The sequence below is a fragment of the Sphaeramia orbicularis genome, chromosome 19, assembly GCF_902148855.1.
Source record: "Sphaeramia orbicularis chromosome 19, fSphaOr1.1, whole genome shotgun sequence".
In the NCBI taxonomy this organism is placed as follows: domain Eukaryota; kingdom Metazoa; phylum Chordata; class Actinopteri; order Kurtiformes; family Apogonidae; genus Sphaeramia; species Sphaeramia orbicularis.
The window spans coordinates 25,080,769-25,102,641 of record NC_043975.1 but is presented as its reverse complement, the minus strand read 5'-3'; the positions used below and the strand labels follow the sequence as shown (position 1 = coordinate 25,102,641).

The 21,873-nt window shown below is 35.9% G+C and overlaps 1 protein-coding gene across 31 annotated transcripts in view; it reads right to left on the bottom strand.

Moving 5' to 3' along the window:
- Nucleotides 1–21,873, bottom strand: part of LOC115439715 (ankyrin-3-like) — a 157,397-nt gene that overhangs the window by 37,904 nt on the left and 97,620 nt on the right. For 15 of the 31 annotated variants that reach the window (XM_030163666.1, XM_030121369.1, XM_030121370.1 and 12 more), the window contains 12 exons: nt 21,616–21,714; nt 19,230–19,427; nt 18,587–18,685; nt 17,950–18,048; nt 17,650–17,748; nt 17,217–17,312; nt 15,346–15,418; nt 14,800–14,859; nt 11,658–11,693; nt 5,258–5,381; nt 949–1,051; nt 88–132 (listed from right to left, as the gene is read on the bottom strand). In XM_030163666.1, the coding sequence (XP_030019526.1) occupies nt 88–132; nt 949–1,051; nt 5,258–5,381; nt 11,658–11,693; nt 14,800–14,859; nt 15,346–15,418; nt 17,217–17,312; nt 17,650–17,748; nt 17,950–18,048; nt 18,587–18,685; nt 19,230–19,427; nt 21,616–21,714 (1,131 nt within the window). Of the gene's footprint in view, nt 1–87; nt 133–948; nt 1,052–2,973; nt 2,986–5,257; nt 5,382–11,657; nt 11,694–14,799; nt 14,860–15,345; nt 15,419–17,216; nt 17,313–17,649; nt 17,749–17,949; nt 18,049–18,586; nt 18,686–19,229; nt 19,428–21,615; nt 21,715–21,873 lie in introns of all 31 variants that reach the window. The other 16 variants (XM_030163676.1, XM_030121363.1, XM_030121364.1 and 13 more) reach the window with 10 other exon arrangements.

The following is a 21,873-nucleotide window of genomic DNA, read 5'->3' as shown; positions in this document are numbered from 1 at the left end:
ATGGCATGAAACTCAACAGAAGAACAATACAATAAGTGTCCCACATGCATTGACGGAAAGTGTACATGAAACAATGCTGACATCTACCTTATTGTGATGTTCTACAATGAAAGACTTTTCCTTACAAAGCACCTGGGCAGCATGAGAGGAGACAAGCTGTTATCTGTCAGCTCTTACATTCAGAAATCATGTTCTTGTCGAAAACCATGTTACAAAATACCACACGGGGAATCCCTCTAGTGGCACACTGCCAACAGAAGGTCTTGTTTGGCCTGTAAATGTAGGCGGTCTCATTGCTTCAGATTTCATTATTTCTCACCATATTGGGCTGCTAATTCTGGGCATATTCTATTCTTTTTTGGAAGGCAAACCAGGCTTACAGCTAAACTACAAAACAGTGGCGTATAAAGGACTGCACCTTAGATCCTTCTTTATTTGATGAGCATATAATTTTTAATGCAAAAACTTTGACCCATATTTGTTTCTACTATAATTTTTAGTTGTTTAATATTGAAATACTCTCCAGAGCTTTTTTCCTTAAAGTCTAATGTGGCAGATTTAGCAGAGCCATCAAAAGAGTTGCCACATGTGTTTGAGTCCGTGTACTACACCTGAACTCCAACTCAACCTTAAGAGCCATTTGGCACCAAAGGAAGTGGGACATCACAGTAATCCTTCTTAAATTGCAGCATTAATCACTAATCTCATTTCCTCTTTCAGTAAAATGTAACAGGATTGGTCGTCTTTATGTCAGTGCTAACTCAGGTGTAAGAGGATTGGTGAATAGCCTAACTTTTGGCACAGCACCAAGACAACTTGGCACATTTGGAGACTAAACTGGGTCCAGTGAAGTCAGTGACCTGAGGATTACAGTCAATAGCAGAAAAGGGGAGTCTGAGGAAAGGGAGAACAGAGAGTGCTAGAGAGCTAAGGCCAGTAGGTACGTACCATCTCCTTGCTGGGGGCCAGCATCTCCTCTATCATCATGCTGTCCCGTGTGAAAGAGCTCCGGTTCAGTGTGTTGGACCTATCAGAACTGAAGGAACGTAGGCTTGGTGTGGTTGACGTAGCAGTCATGGATTACCAAGACAACAGTCACATTGATGGAGATGGAGGAGGAGGAGAGGGGTGGGGATAAGGGGTATGAAAATGAACAGAAAAACAAACACAAACACATTAAATGCATGCAGCTTCCAGGAACCTGATTGTATGCCACCTGTGACAACAACAACCACAAGGCAAGAGAGAATCATCTTGGAAATTTCACACTGAAAAATTAGCAAGATTGCAATACACATCTCGTGAAAATACTTAAAGTTACAGGTATTACCTCTGACTACCCAGCACTGTGGTAATGTATTTAAAAAAAACAGATGGTAAGTACAAAAACTTTAAAAAAAAAATCTGTTTCTGTCTTCAAAAATTCCAGCTTTTTTAGACTCTTCAGTCTTTGTAACTTTGCTCCTCACACATGACCAGAGTTCAGCACACAAGACAAATGGCTTTAAAGCCTGAGTGGAGCAGTTTAGCAGACTATTACAAGACAACGGACATAGTACCAGCACATGACGCTTGTCAATGATGCCAGATGTACAAAACTTGTGTATTTTAAACAATAATATGACTTTCCTCACAATGTACGATCAATAATGCCAAATGTGTCATCATTTGATTACTTTGTGATATTTGGCAGTTCTAACTGTAATTAATGTAGACTTTTAATTTTTTCCTTTACCAAGATGAGGATAACAAAATATGGATCCTATGTCTATGTTTACATAATCTTTCCAGCTAAGGAGGGTTCTTCTTAACCTTTGGTAAAATCAGTTACAAATTAGAAACTTTAGGTATTTTATACTGAAGACATCAACTTACAGGCCGTGCATTTATGTAGGATATATATAATAAATGCAAAACACAAAAGCTTCTGGTGCAATACTTAAACATTTACATCTGGCAACACTGAAGCTAGTATTGGTCTTCATGCAGACACTGCTTTGCAGTAGAGTTTGTCATGGACACCAAAAGCACACAAAAACAGTAAATGAACATGCTTTTATTTTGCCTCATAATTAACTTCACACAATAAATTCATAGTAATCTGTAGATTAAGTCTTTTGACCATTTAGACTTTTGACTGTATGCAGTAAAATTGTCTTGATGGGTGTGCAGACTTTGGTAGAGGGGGACTTTTATGAGGTAAATAAAGAGCATTCCTATGCAGTGACATGTGATGAATGTTTGCCTGCAACATCTCAACCAAAATTACTGTAGCGCTACACAAGCTTACTGATGTGAAGCAATGAGCCTGCACTCAGAAAATGCTCTGCAGTACAACATAGCAAAAACACAACTCTAACGCTGTGATGGAAATGCAACGCCAAGCACAGATACAGTACTTATACATGTAACAAAATCTGACCCTATTCCTGCCTTTCCTGCGTCTATTTGCACATGTATCTGCATGCAGATACCCAAGTACAGCAAGGCTATTCTACAATATCAATCATTTGTAGAATTGTTTATGACACAAAACTGATGCAGACGTATCAGTTCAGGCCCCTGGAAGCTCAGGGAGGAAGTTCTCCACAAAAAAGCCAAAATAATGCAAAGCTCCACTTTTAGGACAAATCCACAAAGACCCAGGCATAAAAGAAAACCACAGTTGACAAACACCAACAGCAAAGAACCCAATGCCACTTCCAACGCAAAGAACCAAAACTAACAATCAGACATAAATATCACAGTTAAACCACAGTACACAGCAGAATGCCTGATGTTAATACAGCACCATTAATGACATCAAAACTAGTCAAAATCATGTTAGTTGTGAGTCAAATGCATGGATATGGATTACACTGGACCACAAAGTCATGATATTGAAGCAACTGGGGTCTGAGGTGATGTGGGGAAGGGGAGGGAGGGGTGTGAGGAGGGGGATGTGAGGACTGCCCTTCATGCCTTCAGCCTTACCTGACTTTGGGACTAACATTTAGAACGGACATGAGGAGAGAATAAAAGATCATGAAAAAATAGAGGAGTGAACAAAGAGATGCAGAGAGGACAAAAGCCAGAGCAGGGTGATGCCGGTTTCTCCAGGAGTTACTTCTCTAAGTAACTCTAGGTTTTGCTGCCTAAAAATCTGCAGGAACCTTATGGTAAATTAAACATTTTCCAAACCCAAACACTGACTCAGACGATGTCATATACAGAATATTTACTGTTAAAAAATAAGGGTTAGGAATTAACTCTTTGGTTTTTTTGCAGTCTCATTAGCCCTGTAGTAATGTTTAGACCCTATGGACATATTCAATGTCCTCTACTGCAGCGAAGAGGAAGGATTTAGAATCATTTATATGTATTGTAATATTCCACTATTATTGCAAGTATGACAATGTTACAAATGTGATATAGGTCAAGAACACATACGTGTTTTACTAATGTAGACATGTAAGTAGAGCTGAGCCATTTGGACCAAAAATTTAATCTTATTTGTTTTAAATGTTAAGGACAATCTATTGATTTATTTTCATTAATTGTTTTCTAGCAACATATACTGAAGACAAAAAATGATTAAAATATACTGTTTTACTTTCTATTTTTACAAAAACTGTTAAAACTTAACATATTGCAAGAAACAAACAGGTTTTTGTTGAGCAATAAATATCTCTACAGGAACGATCTTGATATTGATTTATCTTTATCTTTTATGATTTTCAGAATGCAAAACCTTGATTCATCACATCAGTTCGATATAGTGTTTCTCCCTACATGTGGTTTATACTAAGATTTGTTTTTTATTTACATCTCCCATTCTTGGGACATGTACATAGGAAATTTCAAAAATGCATCTCATGTAGAATTTTTAGCACAGCTCTGTTTACTGTTACCTCTGTACAGTATGAGGTCCAAAGCAGAAACACACCTATTTTTAAAGACGAGAACACCAACCTTTTAAAAAAAATTATTAAAGGAATCAGTGAAGTGTGTTGTTGTATTGAAGAAGACTTGGGCTAAAGTAGCACCGGCAACTTTTTTCCATATTTTGAAATAATGTGTTGGACATCTATAATACATGGCTACAAGTACACAAATATAAGGGAAATATTAATATTAGTGGAATATTAATTTTAATTAGGCATGGAAAAAAACTTTCCTGTATGTAGAAGTAGTCTGTTTTAAGGTTCAATTAGGCATTTATGAGTGCTTTATGAAAACATGTATAAGTATCAGAAAAAAAAAAAAAGATAGCATTTTCAGTTCAATTTTTTAAAACATCAATTTTGTAGATAATCCACTTCCTCGCAAAAGACCATCAATTTGTCGAGCCTCGCCTAAACACACACACACATTTAAACACAATGTGTATTTATCTAACCCAGCGCTCAAGGCCATGATATCGAACATGGTTCTAATTTCCTGTGGCTCAGTGTTCATGTATGTCACTCCTCAGATATTCAATAACCCCGCCCTCTTCAGTGTGTTGCACAAGGGTCAATATTTTCACGGTTCATTCTACTGAGCTAAAGTTCAACAGCCGACGACCAGACTTTAGCGGGGGGGGGGGGGCAGGGGGGATGCGTCACCCACGTTGTACGCAGATGGAAAGTCTAAATACTGTGAACCTTTACAATATGTTAATAACAGCTGAAGTAAATGATTTAATAGATTCAAGCTATTAAACCTCATCAAAAACTAGACACTTATTCTTCCTTGATATTTATTTTTGCTAAAACAACATGGAATTCAACTGTGTAAGAAAGAAAAAAAACTTGCAAATATTTAAACCTCAGTTCAATACATTTACAGATTCTTATAATAGTAAAGGTATTTGTGATATACCTAAATGTCATTCCACTATACAAACAAGACCACCGCTGTAATGAGTGCAAGCGTCTATCGTATACCAGAAGACATTTCCTGCAAACTGTGAACACACTGCTTCTTGGTTGCTTTCTTGAATAAAACAGTAGGATACAGAATTGTACAGTGACTTACATTTCCATTAGCCTTTCAGTTCTTCTATGAGCACTGCAAGAAACTGTAGCCATGGCAATTTTGTGTTTTAATACCATGATGAAATGTCTCTTTGCACTGTAAAGCATTGTTACGTCCTTACCTAATAGTGCAGAATGCAAACTACTTTTTCCTTTGACATTTTCCAGCTCTTAATTTTGCTGTGTTTCTTCCTCCAAAGTATGTGAATAATGATAAATGATATAAATGCTCAGAATGGGGTGTATGATGTGCAGCTTACCTTTGCGACCGCGCACCAACGCTAAAGCCCATGTAGCCCTCCTGAGGGAGTGAATCATCACCCAGCTCCCGCAGGTCCTGAGGAGCCAGATACTTGTCTGTGTCCCCCGTCATTGCATCATCACCTAACATTTCAAAACACACAGAGTAGGAGTGTTAGAGGAGGAAAACATCCATGGTTCTGTCTCTACAGGTGGTTTTGTGACCATTACTGTATCTTTTCTCCTGTCTGCAACGAGTGAGAACACTTTAAGCACATTAAACAACTACTATCACCTATAAATATCAGCTTTAAGGAGACACAGACTAGTTATAGATGGAAATTTCATAAATTTGGATTTTTTTTTTGTCTTTTTTTCGTCCATGCAGCTCTTTTAGAAAGACTGATCAATGCAACCTTTGGCCAGAGGCTCTTTTCCAGTTCAGCTTTTGTCCAGCAAACAGACACACAAAAACAAAAGTGTTGCTGTCACTAAAAGCTTTTGTCTGTGAGCATAGCTGAAAACAGGTCACTGATAGCCAGGAAAGTTTGGATACAGCACAAATGTCCTTCTTGGTGACATAAATATACGTAATAAAGAACTAACTATACTAGCAGTTTGTTATGTCAAGTAAAGCTGAGGTTTAGAGCAAGGTTTTATAACTAGAGGTTTATCAGGACAACTTTCAGTTCAAAGCAAAACACACAGCACAAATATCCAAAGTCAACACTGCAAAAACAAACCAACCCAGTATGTAACAATTCAAGCACAGTTAAAGAGTTCAAACATACGTTACAGGCCCAACAGGAAAACAGTTAGTCGCATGTTACTCCCATCAGAGGTAGATCCTAGCCTACTGATGAACCGGTGACCGCAGAGTTGAAAGAGAAGAGGAGGAGAGGAGGGGTTAAAGACGAAGGGGAGAGAGAAACAAGTGCATGCAGGCAGAGAGACGAAGAGGGAAAGAGAAAGAAAAGGAAAGCATTCCAGCAATCACAAAGCACCGGAGACCCCCCTCCTGTCCCTTCATCCCCTGCTGCTTCTACAGCACCCCTCCCCCTAAACTTTCTCACTATCACACACACACACACTCCTTTACATGCACACTTTACAGACCCCATCTGGCGACATTCCAAACCATTCTCCGGGATCCCTACTCGTTTCAGCTCCACTGAGGGCAAACCCCTCCCAGGCGACACAAAACTCACCTCCTGCTTTAAAACACTTCATTCAGCCGGCCGTCCAGTTTGCAGGATATCGCCCTGAACTCACTTTCTTCGACTTGTAACCTCTCTTTCATAGACTTTCACTAACTCTTTCTTCCCCTCCCTATCCTCCTCTCTTTGCCTACCTCCTGCTCATGCGTATACTGTCCCTCTCCCTTTCTCTCAATCCCCCTCTCTTACATACACTGTCTATCTTTCTCTCAGAGCCCGGCGCTCACACAAACAGATCAGCTTTCTCCCGCCTACCCACCCTGCTCTAGGATTATCCACTGTGCATGTGTATGTGTGTGTCACATTTGGATCAGACACCTAGTACTCACTGGAGGACAGAAATAGTAAGTGGGTGTGTGACTTGCCAGAAGAAGTTGCCATCTACCTCTACCTATGCACTGTTAATAGGAATATGTATTTATCCTCACTGTCTTACAAAACAATGCATATATAGACTCTACATTGTACAAAAGAAATGTCAAGAAAGTTAAAAACCCTTGATTTTTTTTCTGAAAAAGAAAAATGATCTTGTCAAGCATTTTTTTTCATTAGAAGGGTCATTCATTTTCAAGGGAATACATCTGACTTTACATTAATATGACATTCAGCTCATTTTGAACTAGACTAACCAGTAACAAGCAAAGGCAGTGGTTTACATAATGTCCCAGCTGAGGAATAAAATTGTTTTTCCAACTAATATATAGATCAGGGGTGTCAAACTCATTCTGATTCAAGGGCCACATACAGCCTAATTCAATCTCAACTGGGCTGGACCAGTTGGACTATATATAAGCACTTATACTTATATATAGACTTATACGACATAATAACATTAATTTCATTATAATCTCATTTCTGTGTATTGCAATGTTTCTTTTATCTATTTGTTTACTTCTTTGTATTTTTTTTTTCCTTTTCCTTCTTTGTATTTGATGCATTGTCTGTTTTATCCTCTGCTGTACAGTGTCCTTGTGTGTCCTGAAAGGCACTTATAAATAAAATTTATTATTATTATTATTACTAAATAATGACAACTCCAATTTTTTTTACTAAATTAAATTATGAAAATGTTCCAATTACGAACTGTCCTTTTGCAAAAACAGGGGGAAAAAAAGTGAATAACCTGAACAACTTGTAATTTCTTCAGCAAAATAAGTGCAATAATATTATGCATCAAATTATCATCTATACATCTGCATTACAGATCACAGGTACAATATAAGATTTTGGAGTTGAGAATTTGGTTTTGTCATTATTTATTGGTTCCTGTGATATTATTTGACTGGTCTGACCCACTTGAGATTGTATTAGGCTGTATGTGACCCCTGAACTAAAATGAGTTTGACATCCTTGACTGTTAATGTCTTCAGTGTAATGTTTGTACAGTTCATCCCATGGGCCAGATCGGACCCTTTAGTGGGCTGACATCGATAACCTGAGAACAGCAATCCCATGTAAGAATCATAGTGTGTGTAGTGTTTCCTACTTTGTGACACTTGATCTGAACTTATCATACTATATCATAATAATACTTTCTTAGGATTTACTTTCTGTACATTTTCAGTTAAAATCACCATTTATTTTCTGTTTTTCTAATATTGGCTCATTCTGCATCTTACTCAACTTTACTCCCAGAAACATATATAGTTCTGCGATGTTATTTTTATTGTTCAGATCATAAATGATCATAAATATTTTGGACCCAGCAAGAGATTAAAATCCTGATCTTCTATTAAATCTTACATCTATCCCATTATCCTGTATATATACACAGCCTGGCTAAAAAACATCCCACATTTATCTATTTCCCTCAGTTTTGGATGCATAATGTTGCTGACTCCAGACCTGACAACCTGAATCAACCCCAGATCATAACACTGCACTGTCATGTTTGTACTATGAGCACTAGGCATGATGGGTAATCACTTGATCCACCTGTCTTCTCACCCTGATGCATCCCATCATTCTGGAACAGGGTCAATCTGGACTCATCAGGCCACATGACTTTTTTTCCACTGAAACACAGTCTAGTCTTTATGCTCTCTATCAAACTGATGGTTATTTCACAAATGAGAAGCTCATCACTGCATCAGTTAGAGTTAAAGAACTCATTGAAGCTGAAACATTAATCCATGGCTTCATCTTTGACATCACACTGAAACATCACAGCTGAAATAAACCCTAGCATGGGAGCTATATTAGTGTACAGATTTTTCATGTCCTTCTGTTGGGTCAGTGTATCTTTTGGTAATTGGATTTTCTTTTAGGAAACAAAAGAAAAACTAGTGGTTAATTGATATTCATTTTAAAATAGAGAAATTAAAATTGAATTTCAAGGTGTTTTTCTTTTTCAGTGTCAAAACAGATGAACCAAATTTTAAAAAACAGATTGCTTTTCATTTTCTCTTTCTAATAACAAAAAGCAAAGTTACTACCAGACAGAAATGGAAAAACGGACCAAAAACCACCGTTTTTTTCATTTTCTACGACCGGATGTTGTCATTTTCAAGGAAAGAGCGCCAGTGCCTTGGTGACAAACATTCTTACGAATGATGAGTTTGTACGAATCATCCAGTTTGAATGAAATCTGGAGTTCGTAAACATTTGTGGAGGGAGAATGTCTACAATGTCCAGATTTCGTATGAACTGGAAGATTCGTACAAACCCACTGTTCGTAAGAATCTTTGAGACCTAGGCATTAAAGCTCTTTCCTTGAAAATGACAACATCCGGTCGTAGAAAATGAAAAAAAAAAAACAACAGCTGTTTTTGGTCCGTTTTTCCATTTCTGTCAGGTAGTAACTTTGTTTTTTGTTATTAGAAAGAGAAAATGAAATTCAATCTGTTTTTTTTTTTTATTTGGTTCATTTGTTTTGACATTGAAAAATAAAAACGCCTTGAAATTCAATTTATATTTGTCTATTTTAAAATGAAAATCAATTAACCACTCGTTTTTCTTTTGTTAATGAAAAGAAAATCCAATTACCAAAAGATACACTGACCCTCCTGCTGCACTAATTATCCAACAAGATTTTTCACAACGGGATGTGCATGTCTTGTCACACTCTATTCGATAATCCAGGGGTGTCAAACATACAGCCTGCGGCCAAAACCGGTCCTCCAAAGGGTTCAATCTGGCCCATAGGATGAATGTGCAAAGATTACACTGAAGACACTGACAGTCAAGTTGCGTTGATCCTTAAGTTAAAGTTAAATTTTTCCATTCCATGTCTTTAACTAAATGTTTTGTGCATTTGTAGACCCCCCTGTGATCTGTAAGTCAATGCACATGTGTAAAGGATAAGCTGAGGCATAATACGGTTAAAATTGCAGTTATTTTTCTTAAGAAATTTCAGGTTGTTCATGGATGTTCAGGTTATTTGAATTTTTTGTGTAAGGATAGTTTGTAAATTATGTAATCATTTTCATACTGTAATTTTTCCTTTTTTCTGCTAAAACAAAGACAACAAATTGGAGTTATCATTATTAATAAGTTATTATACTGTCATTTTACTGGTCAGTTTGGGCTATATCCTCCGGACACCCAGGAAGGTAAAAGTTTTGGCTTTTTTGCATTAAATAATTGCCTTGATTGGAAACAGCATGATGCAACAGTTTTGCAGATACATTTTTTTTTCAAAGTAAAGCTGTGAAACTTTTGTCCACTAAATGGGACAAAAATGCATTGCTGGGTCTCAAGAGGATATGAAGCCCCTGAACTAAAATGATTTCAAAACTCTTGCTACAAACCCACAAATAACCCTTTGGTTTGTGTAGATTTCAATCTGGAGCAAAACTCTGCCTTAAAATTGAAATAATGGTGAACTTGACACTTATTGTGATAACTAGTAGTAGACATGACAACACTGTTAACCAGTCAACTGAGACGACCTGCATGACTTCTCTACTCAATAATGTAAATTCTATGTTCAATATATTTCCTGTAATAAATACAAATTACATTTTATTTTATTTTGCTTAATACAAGACCAGCTCTGAAGGTTTTGTTGGGTTTCTTTGTATAAGTTTTTAAGGCTTTGACCTGAAGTTGTGTGAATTGCCTTGAGATTGTCATGTATTATGATATCGGCTGCATAATTAAAACTGAACTGAAAATGAATACAGTGCTTGTTTCTGGTAGGGCGGTCTTTGCAGGATAGATAGAATGTCAGAGTGTAGTAACTTGTGCATTGTAGTTGAATTTCATTGCTCTGTCTGTCTTTCTGTTTGCGTACGAGTCCATGTTTTAAGCAGCCTAAATTCTTCACTGTCATTCTGTTGAACTTCTCCTCACTTCCTGCTTATCTCTCTCTCTCTTCTTACTCATCTGTTCCTCCTACAAGTTGTGTAATCATTTGTTTTTCTTAATAACCTACAACAAATCCAGCAGTGATTTCCAAAACATTACACCACTTCTGTCAGCCAAAACAGCTCCGTCTGTCTGTTCCTGCACAGTCACAACATCGGATGTATCTATTCTTGCAGTTACGCGAGTTATGTACGTTAATAAAATAGTAGCACAGCTTGAATGTAAGACGCATCACTAAAATAAACATGACACGTTATAAATTAAGTCTGATTGAAGTTGTTTTTACAGTAGATTACATGACGTGTCCCTTTAATTGGTGTCCTCATCGGAGGTTCGTCTATATTTAGAATATGAAATGCCAAAGCCAAAGCCAGGCATGAGAAACCAAGGACAACACAAGCCATGTTTTGAAACTCCACCTTAAAACAATACAACATAAATTATCATTGTTTTGTTAAGTAAAATACTCAGCATCAAATTGCACTTAAGATCTTGCAACTGCTACTGCTTTTAAAGTGTTTCTGATTTCATATCTTGCACATACACACACTAAATATCAATTGACTATATCTCTAGAAAAACATGTCTGCTGCAAAGAGTTTGTGCACCACCCTGATTTAGATCATGGTGTTATTGGAGATGTTAATCATTAGTGCTGCTCAGCTGGTATGTGAGCTTATGTGTTGTGTGAATTTGTGCGACTCCGGTTACACATACAGATTTAGATCTGAAGCTGAAGGTGGCAACCCTACAAAAGCTCTACAACCAAAACAACAACACTTGCACAGGAATACACATGCATAAATATCCAAATGTGCATTAGTGTGACGGTATCACTTCAGACTGGTTACTAGAGTTAGTTCTATTTAGGTCGGTCAGTGTTTTTCAGACTTACAGGAATAGCTGATGCAGATATTTCCAACATCCATTTCTGTTTAAACATAAAACAAGCAAAATAACACCTTTCACATCATTTTTATACTATGACTGTGATGCTGCGTGAAAACTTTACTGTGACATTCAACATTCAAAGAAGCATCATTCGTCACCCAGCGTATTTGCACATCTTACATAATAATCTGTGGTGTATTATACTGGATCTATTGTTTTATATGCTGTATAAATGGCAACAGCAGCTGTGGCTTATGACCAGTAAAGACTACGACACACCTTATTATGTGATATTCATAATATGCACACATACTAAGCTGCTGATATATTGAGGCTGCAGGGATTTAAGGGAGCTGTTGACATTTTACAAATACAGAGGGCAACAAACATGTGACTACTGGAAATGAAAGCCTACCATTCTTTACCATCAGTGCAGATTGTTGAACCCTCAAAGACCTAAACAGCTACCGGCAACCAAATGCATCTACTGATCGAATATGTTTAGTAACGTCTGAACCACTAATCCTGCCAATACATTGAAATAACTGAGGTAAAATGCACTTTTTTAGATTTTCATAGGTGACAGATGTGTCATATTTGGACGTTCAGAGGCTCTGTAGTGAACATGATACACTGTCATTGTCTGAAAGATTGATTCACTAATAAAACCCATGTTGTAGACCAGGGGTGTCAAACTCATTTTGGTTCAGGGGCCATATTCAGCCCAATTTGATCTCAAGCGGGCAAGACCAGTAAAATAATGACTTAATAACCTATAAATAATGACAAATCCAAGTTTTTCTTTTTGCTTTAGTACAAAAAACCCCCCAATTAAATTATGAAAATATTTACATTTTACAATAAAGATGTGAATAACCTGAAAAAACAGAAATTTAATTAGAAAAATTGGTGCAATTTTAACAATGTTATGCCTCGACTTATTTATACATGTACATTACACACGATGTTACATAAACATTTGGTAACAGGCAGAATATTGTTAAAATTTTGGAGTCCGGAACTAAAATTTGAACAATTTCTACAATATTACATCTCTTATTATTAACACAACTACAGATCATAGTGGATCTATAAATGCACAAAACATTTAGTAACAGGCAGAATATTGTTAAAATGGCACGTTTTGGGTTGTTCATCTTTGTTTTTATTTATGTATTTATTTGCATTTTATTGTGAAAGAATACTTTCATAAATGTAAATATTTTCACAGGGTAATCTTTTTTTTTCACTTAAATTTTTTCCCCATAATTTTTCACAAAGAAAATTTGCAGTTGTCATTATTCATGGGTTACTGTGTTGTTATTTTTACTTGAGATCGCATTGGTCTGTATGTGGAACCTGAACCAAAATGATTTTGACAACCTTGACTGTTCAGGTTAACTTTTGCACTTTCATCCTGCGAGCCGGAATGGAACCTTTGGTGGGCCAGATTTGGTCCCCCAGGCCTTATGTTTGACACCTGTGTTGTAGATGGTTGTTTTTATGTACAGATAATGACAAATTTTGCTGAAAGTCATTTTTTCTTATGTTTTCTCACTTTGATATAAAAAACGTTGAATTATTTTAGAGTTTTTATGAAAATCTACATGATCAGTAAATATTAAAGTAATATAAGAAAATACCAGACAACAGTGAAAAATGCAAAATGTTCAGTGTAATATTACAATAAATATACTTATAGTGTCACAAACATAGTTATAGGTCTTTAAGGGTTTACCTGAACACCTAAGGGAAGGGTAGACAAGCTCTGCAAAAATCTAAATCTTACTAAGTGTATTTTTCTCATTTCTCATCAAAATATCTCATCACACTTAAAATTAGACATAATCACCTAAAGAGTAACTTTTCAGTGAGATATAAGAACTTATTTTTAGACAACAGATCTTGAAAATCTTACTTCAAGAAATCTTACCAAGATAATTTTCACGTGTTCCATTGGCAGATTTATTTTTTGCTTATTTCAAGATTTATTTATTTATTTATTTTTTGCTTAATTCAAGATTTTTTTTTTTGCTTAATTCAAGAAAAAAAAAAACTCTGCCAATGGAAAGAGTGAAAATTATCTTGGTAAAATTTCTTGAAATACAATATTCAAGATCTATTGTCTAAAAATAAGTTCTTATATCTCACTGAAAAGTTACTGTTTTGGTGATTATGTCTTATTTTAAGTGTGACGAGATATTTTGACTAGAAATGAGAAAAATACACTTGGTAAGATTTAGATTTTTGCAGTGAAATTAGAAAAATACACATTTTTTTTCCAGTGAGGCCAAGTGAAAATGTAACAAACTATTTATGAAAAAAAAGTTTTAGTCTCTCTCTCTGTTTTATTGGTATCATTCAGTGGAAAGTTCAAATTCAGCTGCTGCTGGGCTATGGTAGAAACCAGCACAAAAGAGATTCACAAAGTAAATATGCCCACACACACTCATGAAGACACACACTCATATGAACACACATACATCAACAGACCGCTGCAGCTGACACTGTGTTTGCTTTGGTCCTAATGTGTGAAACTACAATGGAAGCGTCACTAACAAGCCACCGAAGACAAAGGATCAAGTGTGTGTGCAGTCTACTCCACCGAGTGAAAAGAAATTTGTTACACACACTCCACAATGCCATATGTAGACAGTTGTCATAGCAACCAGGAGAAAGGCAAAAACCCTGCATTTCAATACATGGAAATACTGTAGGCTTTACCAAAAGCCATGTGAAGGAATCCAAGGGCATCAGCTTTAAGCACTCAAGTGCAGTGATCGAGTACAGTATCATGCACTACATATGTACAGAAAAAAGGGAAGTGACAGCATAAATAAGGTAGCTTACATGCAAAAGAGAAAAAGCTGCTATTTTAAAGCCTTCTTGTTAGTAGAGCTAATCATAGCCCTGTAGAAAAAAACACATAAATAACCAACGTCGTGACTTCAATATGATCATAAATGGAAAGCGTTTTGTAAATTGCAATTCTGCTTTTGAAATTAAAAAAAAAAAAAAAAAACAACCATACATGTGATATTGGAAAAAAAATGAAACAGAAACCACAACTGAAAATGTTAAAAGCAAACAGGTAACGAAAGAGGCAAGGCAAAGAGATGATGATGAAAAAAATAAATAAAAAATACCTTCATCCACATCAGATAAATAGTCCTCTGTGATCATTTCAGGGATATTGGCTTTATGGACTGTGTGATTGGGATGGAGGAAAGGGTTAGACAATAAAGAAAACAAAAGTATGGAAAATAATAACATACACAACTAAATGAAAAAGATTAGAAAATTACTAAATTGTCTAAATATTAAATAATAAACATAAGTAGTTCTGATAATAACTGAAATTTTACATGAAGAAATAAAACAAAATAAATGAATGATGAAAAAAACAAACTGGGTTTTTTTCACCTATATTACTCAGGTTTACACAGCAGCAACAACCAAATAACTGCGTTTCCATGAAAACTAATGGAAAATTTGACAACCAAGGGACCAGTACTGGGACTTTATTCGATTCCAACACATGAGCTAAGACCATATGTCAAATGTGACTCAACCTGACTTCAGTTCTTCCTGGGACTTTTTGACTGAAATCATGTTATGTTAGAAAAATAGTTTAAATATGTTTCAGTTACAAGGATTAAACATCGCTAATCTAATATAAATGCATTCCTTACCTTCATCATCAGACATGTCCAGCACTTCATTCATTGTCTCTGGAACATTAATCTTGTGCTTCTCTGTCACAGTCTGGCAAAAACAGAGACACGACCGAAGCAGTTTATTATCAAGTGCATGTTAATGCTTTTAAATAAGACAGTCAGATAATAAGGCGGGATGTAGCAATGGTCTTATACCACCTTAGACCTCAAAGAACAAAAGTATTGAATTATTAATCCTATCAATACATTTAAAATAATTCATATAAAATGTCATTTCTTGGCTTTTCAGTAGCATCACGTGTCTTTTTTTGGATGTTGAATGCTCTGTAGTCAACATGGAAACACCATCATCTTCTGCAACATTCACCAAAAAAATTCCCCAATAAAATTCATGTAACTTAACAAATGACAGTGGTTGGAGACACTTGTTTATGTTCAGTTAATGATATATTTTTCTGATTTTGCTTCAGTTTTCTCTGCTCTGACATTTTATTTGTTTGCTTATTCTTATTTCGATTATCAACAGTTAAAACCAAATACGAGGAAAAACAATATATTATATATATATATATATATATATATATATATATATATATATATATATATATATATATATATATATATGTATATATATATATTTGAAAAGGAGTGGGATGAAGCTCAACTTATATACTCCCGCCCCCTTACCCTTTCTTTTTATACTGACCATAAATTCCCATGTCAGCTCCCCAAAGTAACTTAACAAATTTTATACATAAAGATAAATTCTGACAAAGCCTGCACAAAATACAAAAATGTTATACACATCAAAAATAGACTCTGTCCATTTTGTGACAGTATTACACATCACAAATATACTCATCTGGACATTTGGATTCACTCCAAGCTTTTATGAACATCTACATCACAGGTGTCAAACATGTGGCCCAGGGGCCAAATTTGGCCCACCAAAAGTTCCATTTTGGCCCGCAGGATGAAAATGCAAAAATGAACCTGAACAGTCAAGGTTGTCAAAATCCTTTTTGGTTCAGGCTCCACATACAGACCAATATGATCTCCAGTAAAAATAACAACACAATAAACCCATAATTAATGACAACTGCAAATTTTCTTTGTGAAAAAATATGTGGAAAAAATGTAAGTGAAAAAAATAAGATTACACTGTGAAAATATTTACATTTACAAAGCTATTCTTTCACAATAAAATGCAAATAAATACAAAAATATAAACAAAGATGAACAACCCGAAAAGTGCAGTTTTAACAATATTCTGCCTGTTACTAATTGTTTTGTACCTTTATGGATCCACTGTGATCTGTAGTTGTGTTAATGATAAGAGATGGAATATTGGAGAAATTGTTCAAATTTTAGTTCCAAACACCAGAATTTTAACAATATTCTGCCTGTTACTAAATGTTTATGGAACACTGTGTGTAAATGTACATGTAGAAATAATAAGTCAAGGCATAATATTGTTAAAATTGCACTAATGTTTCAAATGAATTTTCTGTTTTTTCAGGTTATTCACATCTTTTTTGTAAAATGTAAATATTTTCATAATTTAATTGGGGTTTTTTTTGTACTAAAACAAAAAAAACCAAACTTGGATTTGTCATTATTTATAGGTTATTAAGTCATTATTGTACTGGTCTTGCCTGCTTGAGATCAAATTGGGCTAAATATGGCCCCTGAAGCAAAATGAGTTTGACACCCCTGATCTACATGATCAGTAAATTAAGGAAGCTACCTGATTTTCACTGAAAAATAGAAAATGCAGAAAATAATATCATTATAAATGGTAATAAATCACTTAAGAAAAATTCATTTAGAGGCCACCACAAAAATAGTTCTGAGTGTTTAAGGGTGGAAGAGGCACTCACACTCACCTGAGTGGTTAGAGTCTCCTCTGTTACAACCTTCAGTGTGTCGACTACAGAGATGTAGCCGAGCCTCCTGGCAATGGACAGAGCACTGTTCCCATTCTGGACACACACAAACAATGTACAAGGTTTTATAATGTGAGAATAACAGTCTGTTGAAGGTAATTAATGCCAAGGTTAAATGTTATTTTACAAAGATAATTTTAGGTATCCTCCAAGCTGGGGTTTACTATTACTATGGGAATATTTTCTATTTTTTCCATTCTATTTGTTGCTTGTCTTACTTTCCATCCTAAAATGCCTGACTGCGCATAAAGCATTAGTTATATCATGTTATTTATAAACGCATGGTAGTATTTTGGGGAAACAGGAGAAAGAGGTTATGGTTAAGTTTAACACAGAACACATTTCATCATGCTGAAAGTAAGAGTGTACTAACAGCAGTGAGTTCATTAGGCGATGCTCCATGGTGTAGCAGCAAGTTGATGATGTGTGTGTGTCCCTGCTGTGCAGCCTGATGGAGAGGAGTGTAACCATTCTGCAGAGGAGAGAGAGAGAGAGACACATACACAGAGGGGAAGGAAAAACACTCAGAAAACAAACCCACCAGGCAGTAAACAGGGTACACAATGCATTCAATACACAACATATACACACACACATTTAATGTCCACTGTATGAAAATATAATACTTCAATGTGCTTTTCAGGATCCACATAAATACATAAAAAATGCCTACCTTGGTTTTAGCGTTGACTTTAGCTTGGTTTTTCAGCAAGAAGTTTACCATCTTTATGTTGCCATAGTGACAGGCCACATGGAGAGGTGTGTAACCCAACTGTTGAAAATCATTTAAACAATGTGACAAAAACATTTACCACTGGAAATAGTCCTGCAAATTGACCATAACAACATCAGTAGGCGGTGATATAAACCAAACACTACACGTCTGAAATCAATTAGAGGAAAGAATTAGAGGTCGAAAACTAGAAACATAAAAGAAAAAAGAACACATAAAACTGGGCACCTTGGCTATTTATCACTGAAAAATTATTAATGTTTTTATGGGAATTTATGTGAATATATATGGCAACACTTGAAGCAGATTCTTTTTTTTCTTTTTCAACAGTCTTAGGACTTAATTGCCAGTGTTTCCATCTCCCATCAGGAGCAATAAATTGTTTTTGAAAAAGGAAAAAAAAGACTAAACTAAATAAAGTGTAAAATCATACATCAAAGTTAATTTTCCTTCAATGCAGTATGTCAAAATATGAGTTAAAAATTCACTGCTCCTGTCTCTTTTAAATGTGAAATATAAATATACAAGTTTGCGTTCTCATGATTTACACAAGTAAAAAAGGAACTAATCATATTACCTTGGTCTCCGGATCTATTATTGCTCCCTGGTTGACTAAAACTTCAGCAACGTTGACTTTATCCTCCTGGGCTGCCAGATGAAGAGGAGTCAGACCAGACTGAGGACGGAGACAGAGAGACAGTTAAATATACACAACACACAGACAGACGAGAGACAGACAGGTATAATTCCAGAGGCAGAAGATGACAGGCCTCTGCCTTTTTGTGATGAAGCACCAGAGGACGGATGGTGCACACCCATACAAGACACCATCATTATCTGAACTGTACAAGAAACAACAGGCAAAAAAAAAAAAAAAAATAACAGGCACTTTGATGCTCCTCACACAAGGAAAACCCAAACATGTCAGTATTAGTATCTTTTCAACCACATGCGTACATGACAAACAAACAGTCACAATGTTCTCAAACTTAAGGTTGGGAAGCTGTTTTTACTGGTTTGCCATTTTATTAATTTTCCTAATCAAAACAGATAAATGTCTTATGGATGTTGACCTCGACAAAGCCACGTCAATGCAGATGAGAGGCATCAAGATGAAAATGACATAAAAATGACACAGTGTATAAGGCAATAAAAATGTAGAGTTTGGGGCTCGAGACACCAAATTTCTCTTGTGAAAACTCTGAGAATCCCTCCTCTACCTTATTGCCCATGTTTACAGGAGCGTCTCGGGCCAGCAGCAGTGTCACCATGTCCACATGACCCTCCTGTGCTGCGAGGTGTAACGGAGTGATTCCCTGGCGTGTAACGGTGTTAGTGGAGGCTCCGTATTCCAGTAATGTGGTGGCTATCTCCATCTGATTCTTCTTGGCTGCAATGTGGAGTGGTGTGTAACCGTTCTGTGGAGAGAGAAGAGTGCCTCTGGTTTGTCGTCAATAAACTAATGTAACCTGTTTTGTTTTGGGTTTTTTTTTTATAAAATAGCTTTAATATTATAAAACGTATGATATGAGCTTTATTTGTATATTATTATACCTCATCTGTCAGCAAAAACACATCTCATTTTGCTGCTGTTCATTTGGGCAGATAATGCAATGAATTACATTTGCAGTACTTTTTTATTTTTTTTCAATTTTTTTGCAGTACATTAAACAGTTTGTGTGAATTCATTTGAGTCATTCCATATGCTACCAAAAACACATTACTGGCACCCATCAGTGAAATGTCAGTACAAATTTGAGGTACTTGTACTTCCATTTTAAGCTACTTCATACAACCTCAGACAAATATTATACTTTTAACTCCATTAAATTTATCTGACAGCTTTAGTTACTTTTCACATTATTGTTTTTATTCACTCCCTGTCCTGTGAAAGCCACTTTTTTCTAAATATACTGATTTTGTTGAACGTTTGCCATAAACTTAAGGATTAAAAGTACAGTTCTGAATAGTTTTTTGGTGCCACTGGGCAAAAAATCCATGATTTGCTTTCAGTATATTGTAATTCATATGGTCTGAGATAGAGCAACATGTTTATTCTCCTTCTCTGAACTGTAGAAAATCTCCCATATGGGGTTATAGATGTTTTAGAGCAAAAAGTACATGACTGATACCTGCCATGACTCTACTCAGCCTCGTTTTCTAGCCTTACATTTTGTATATTTACTCATTTACTATTCTTCAATGCTGTCTTTAATTATGCCTTATAAGTTGTCCTTGAGTGTTCTGAAAGGTTCTATGAATAAAATATGTAATTATTATTACTCTATGACTCAACAGAGGAGGTTGGAAAAGTGGCCAACACTGAAGCATGAATCAATTAGGTCATCTTTTTTTATATTTAGGGTTTTGATTTGGACAGAGGAGAAAACTGCAGACCAAAAGTATATGCCCCCCCTCCCCTCCCTAGTTTTAGCTCCTGCAGCATTAAGTGTTCCTTTCTGAGTTGAAGAGTTGGTGTTCTGAGTTTTCTTAAGGTAAACTCTGGCTGTTTTTATGAGGTCATGAAAAGTTGAGGACGACAACATTATAAACATACGATGATCTTATAGAATATTTTGCATTGCTGTATATTCATCTACAAAATGATATAAAAAGCAGATGAACTGGGCTCAACCTGAAACTAAAACAGGAAAATGTAGCATAAACGTGAATGTAGCAGTAATGTGAATCAAAAACAACAAAAATAGAACTAAAATCCTGACAGGAACCATTTGACTGCACAGTGAATACGTTGACTTTTCATACAGTACATTTTACTTTTAACGTTTTTACTTGTAAGTAGGGCTGTCAAAACTAACGCATTAATGTGGATTAATCCATCATCATTATTAATCTGATTAAAAATTTTACCGCAATTAACCCATCTGGAGCATAAAATGACACTAAACATCTCTGCCAACGCATTTCGGGCAGTTTGTCCAAGTAGAGTTAGCGTCATGCATGTGCAAATGGGCAGTTGCTGGGTAGTGACAGGCAGCAGAAGCAACCCATAGAGATAGAAGATGCTAAACGGCATGTCGGCCCTCTGGATGGAAATTTGAGTAAAAAAAAACCCAAGATGAAACTATTGTTTCAAGCTGTTTTGTTGAAACTGTTGAAGGTGTTTAATAAACATGTTAAGTGCATATATATTCCCTTCTTTCTTGAGTCTGTTTGGTCATGCAAAATGAAACGCGATTAATATAGATTAAATATTCATTTTTAATCTTGATTAATCAAAATTAATCCACAGCAACCCTATGATTAATCTGCTTAAAATAGTAATTGTTTGACAGCACTACTTATAAGTAAGCAGAAGTTTTACTTATTGTATAGTATTTTCACAGACTAGCATAAGTACCTCTGCTGAAGTAAAGGATCTGAATACTGCTTCCACTACTGCTGGAGTCTTTCTAAATAGATGCTACTGATGCGAGACAAGCGTCCAACCGAAACATATCTCACAGCATGCCCATCTTTCATAGAGTAGTCTGATTGCATGTGAGTGACTGAAACTAGGTCAGCCTACTTTTAGAAAGACAGAGTGAGCTTTTGGTACGCTAACGCATGATTTAACCTCCTTCAAAATCTGCGACTTCCTCTTACCTTAGCTGAAGCATGCGGTGAGGCTCCCTGGTTGAGCAAAAGTAGCGCCACCTTCTGGTTATCATAGTGTGCTGCCACATGCAGTGGAGTTAGTCCACTCTGAACACACACATACACACACTTTTGTTACATGGTGATATACTGTACTGTACTGTGGATTTGTGTGAATTGCACATACCAGCATCATCATCACTGCTGTGATCACACAAGAACATTTCAGTGTGTTTTTAAGTGCTATTTTCACATATCATTAGCTTT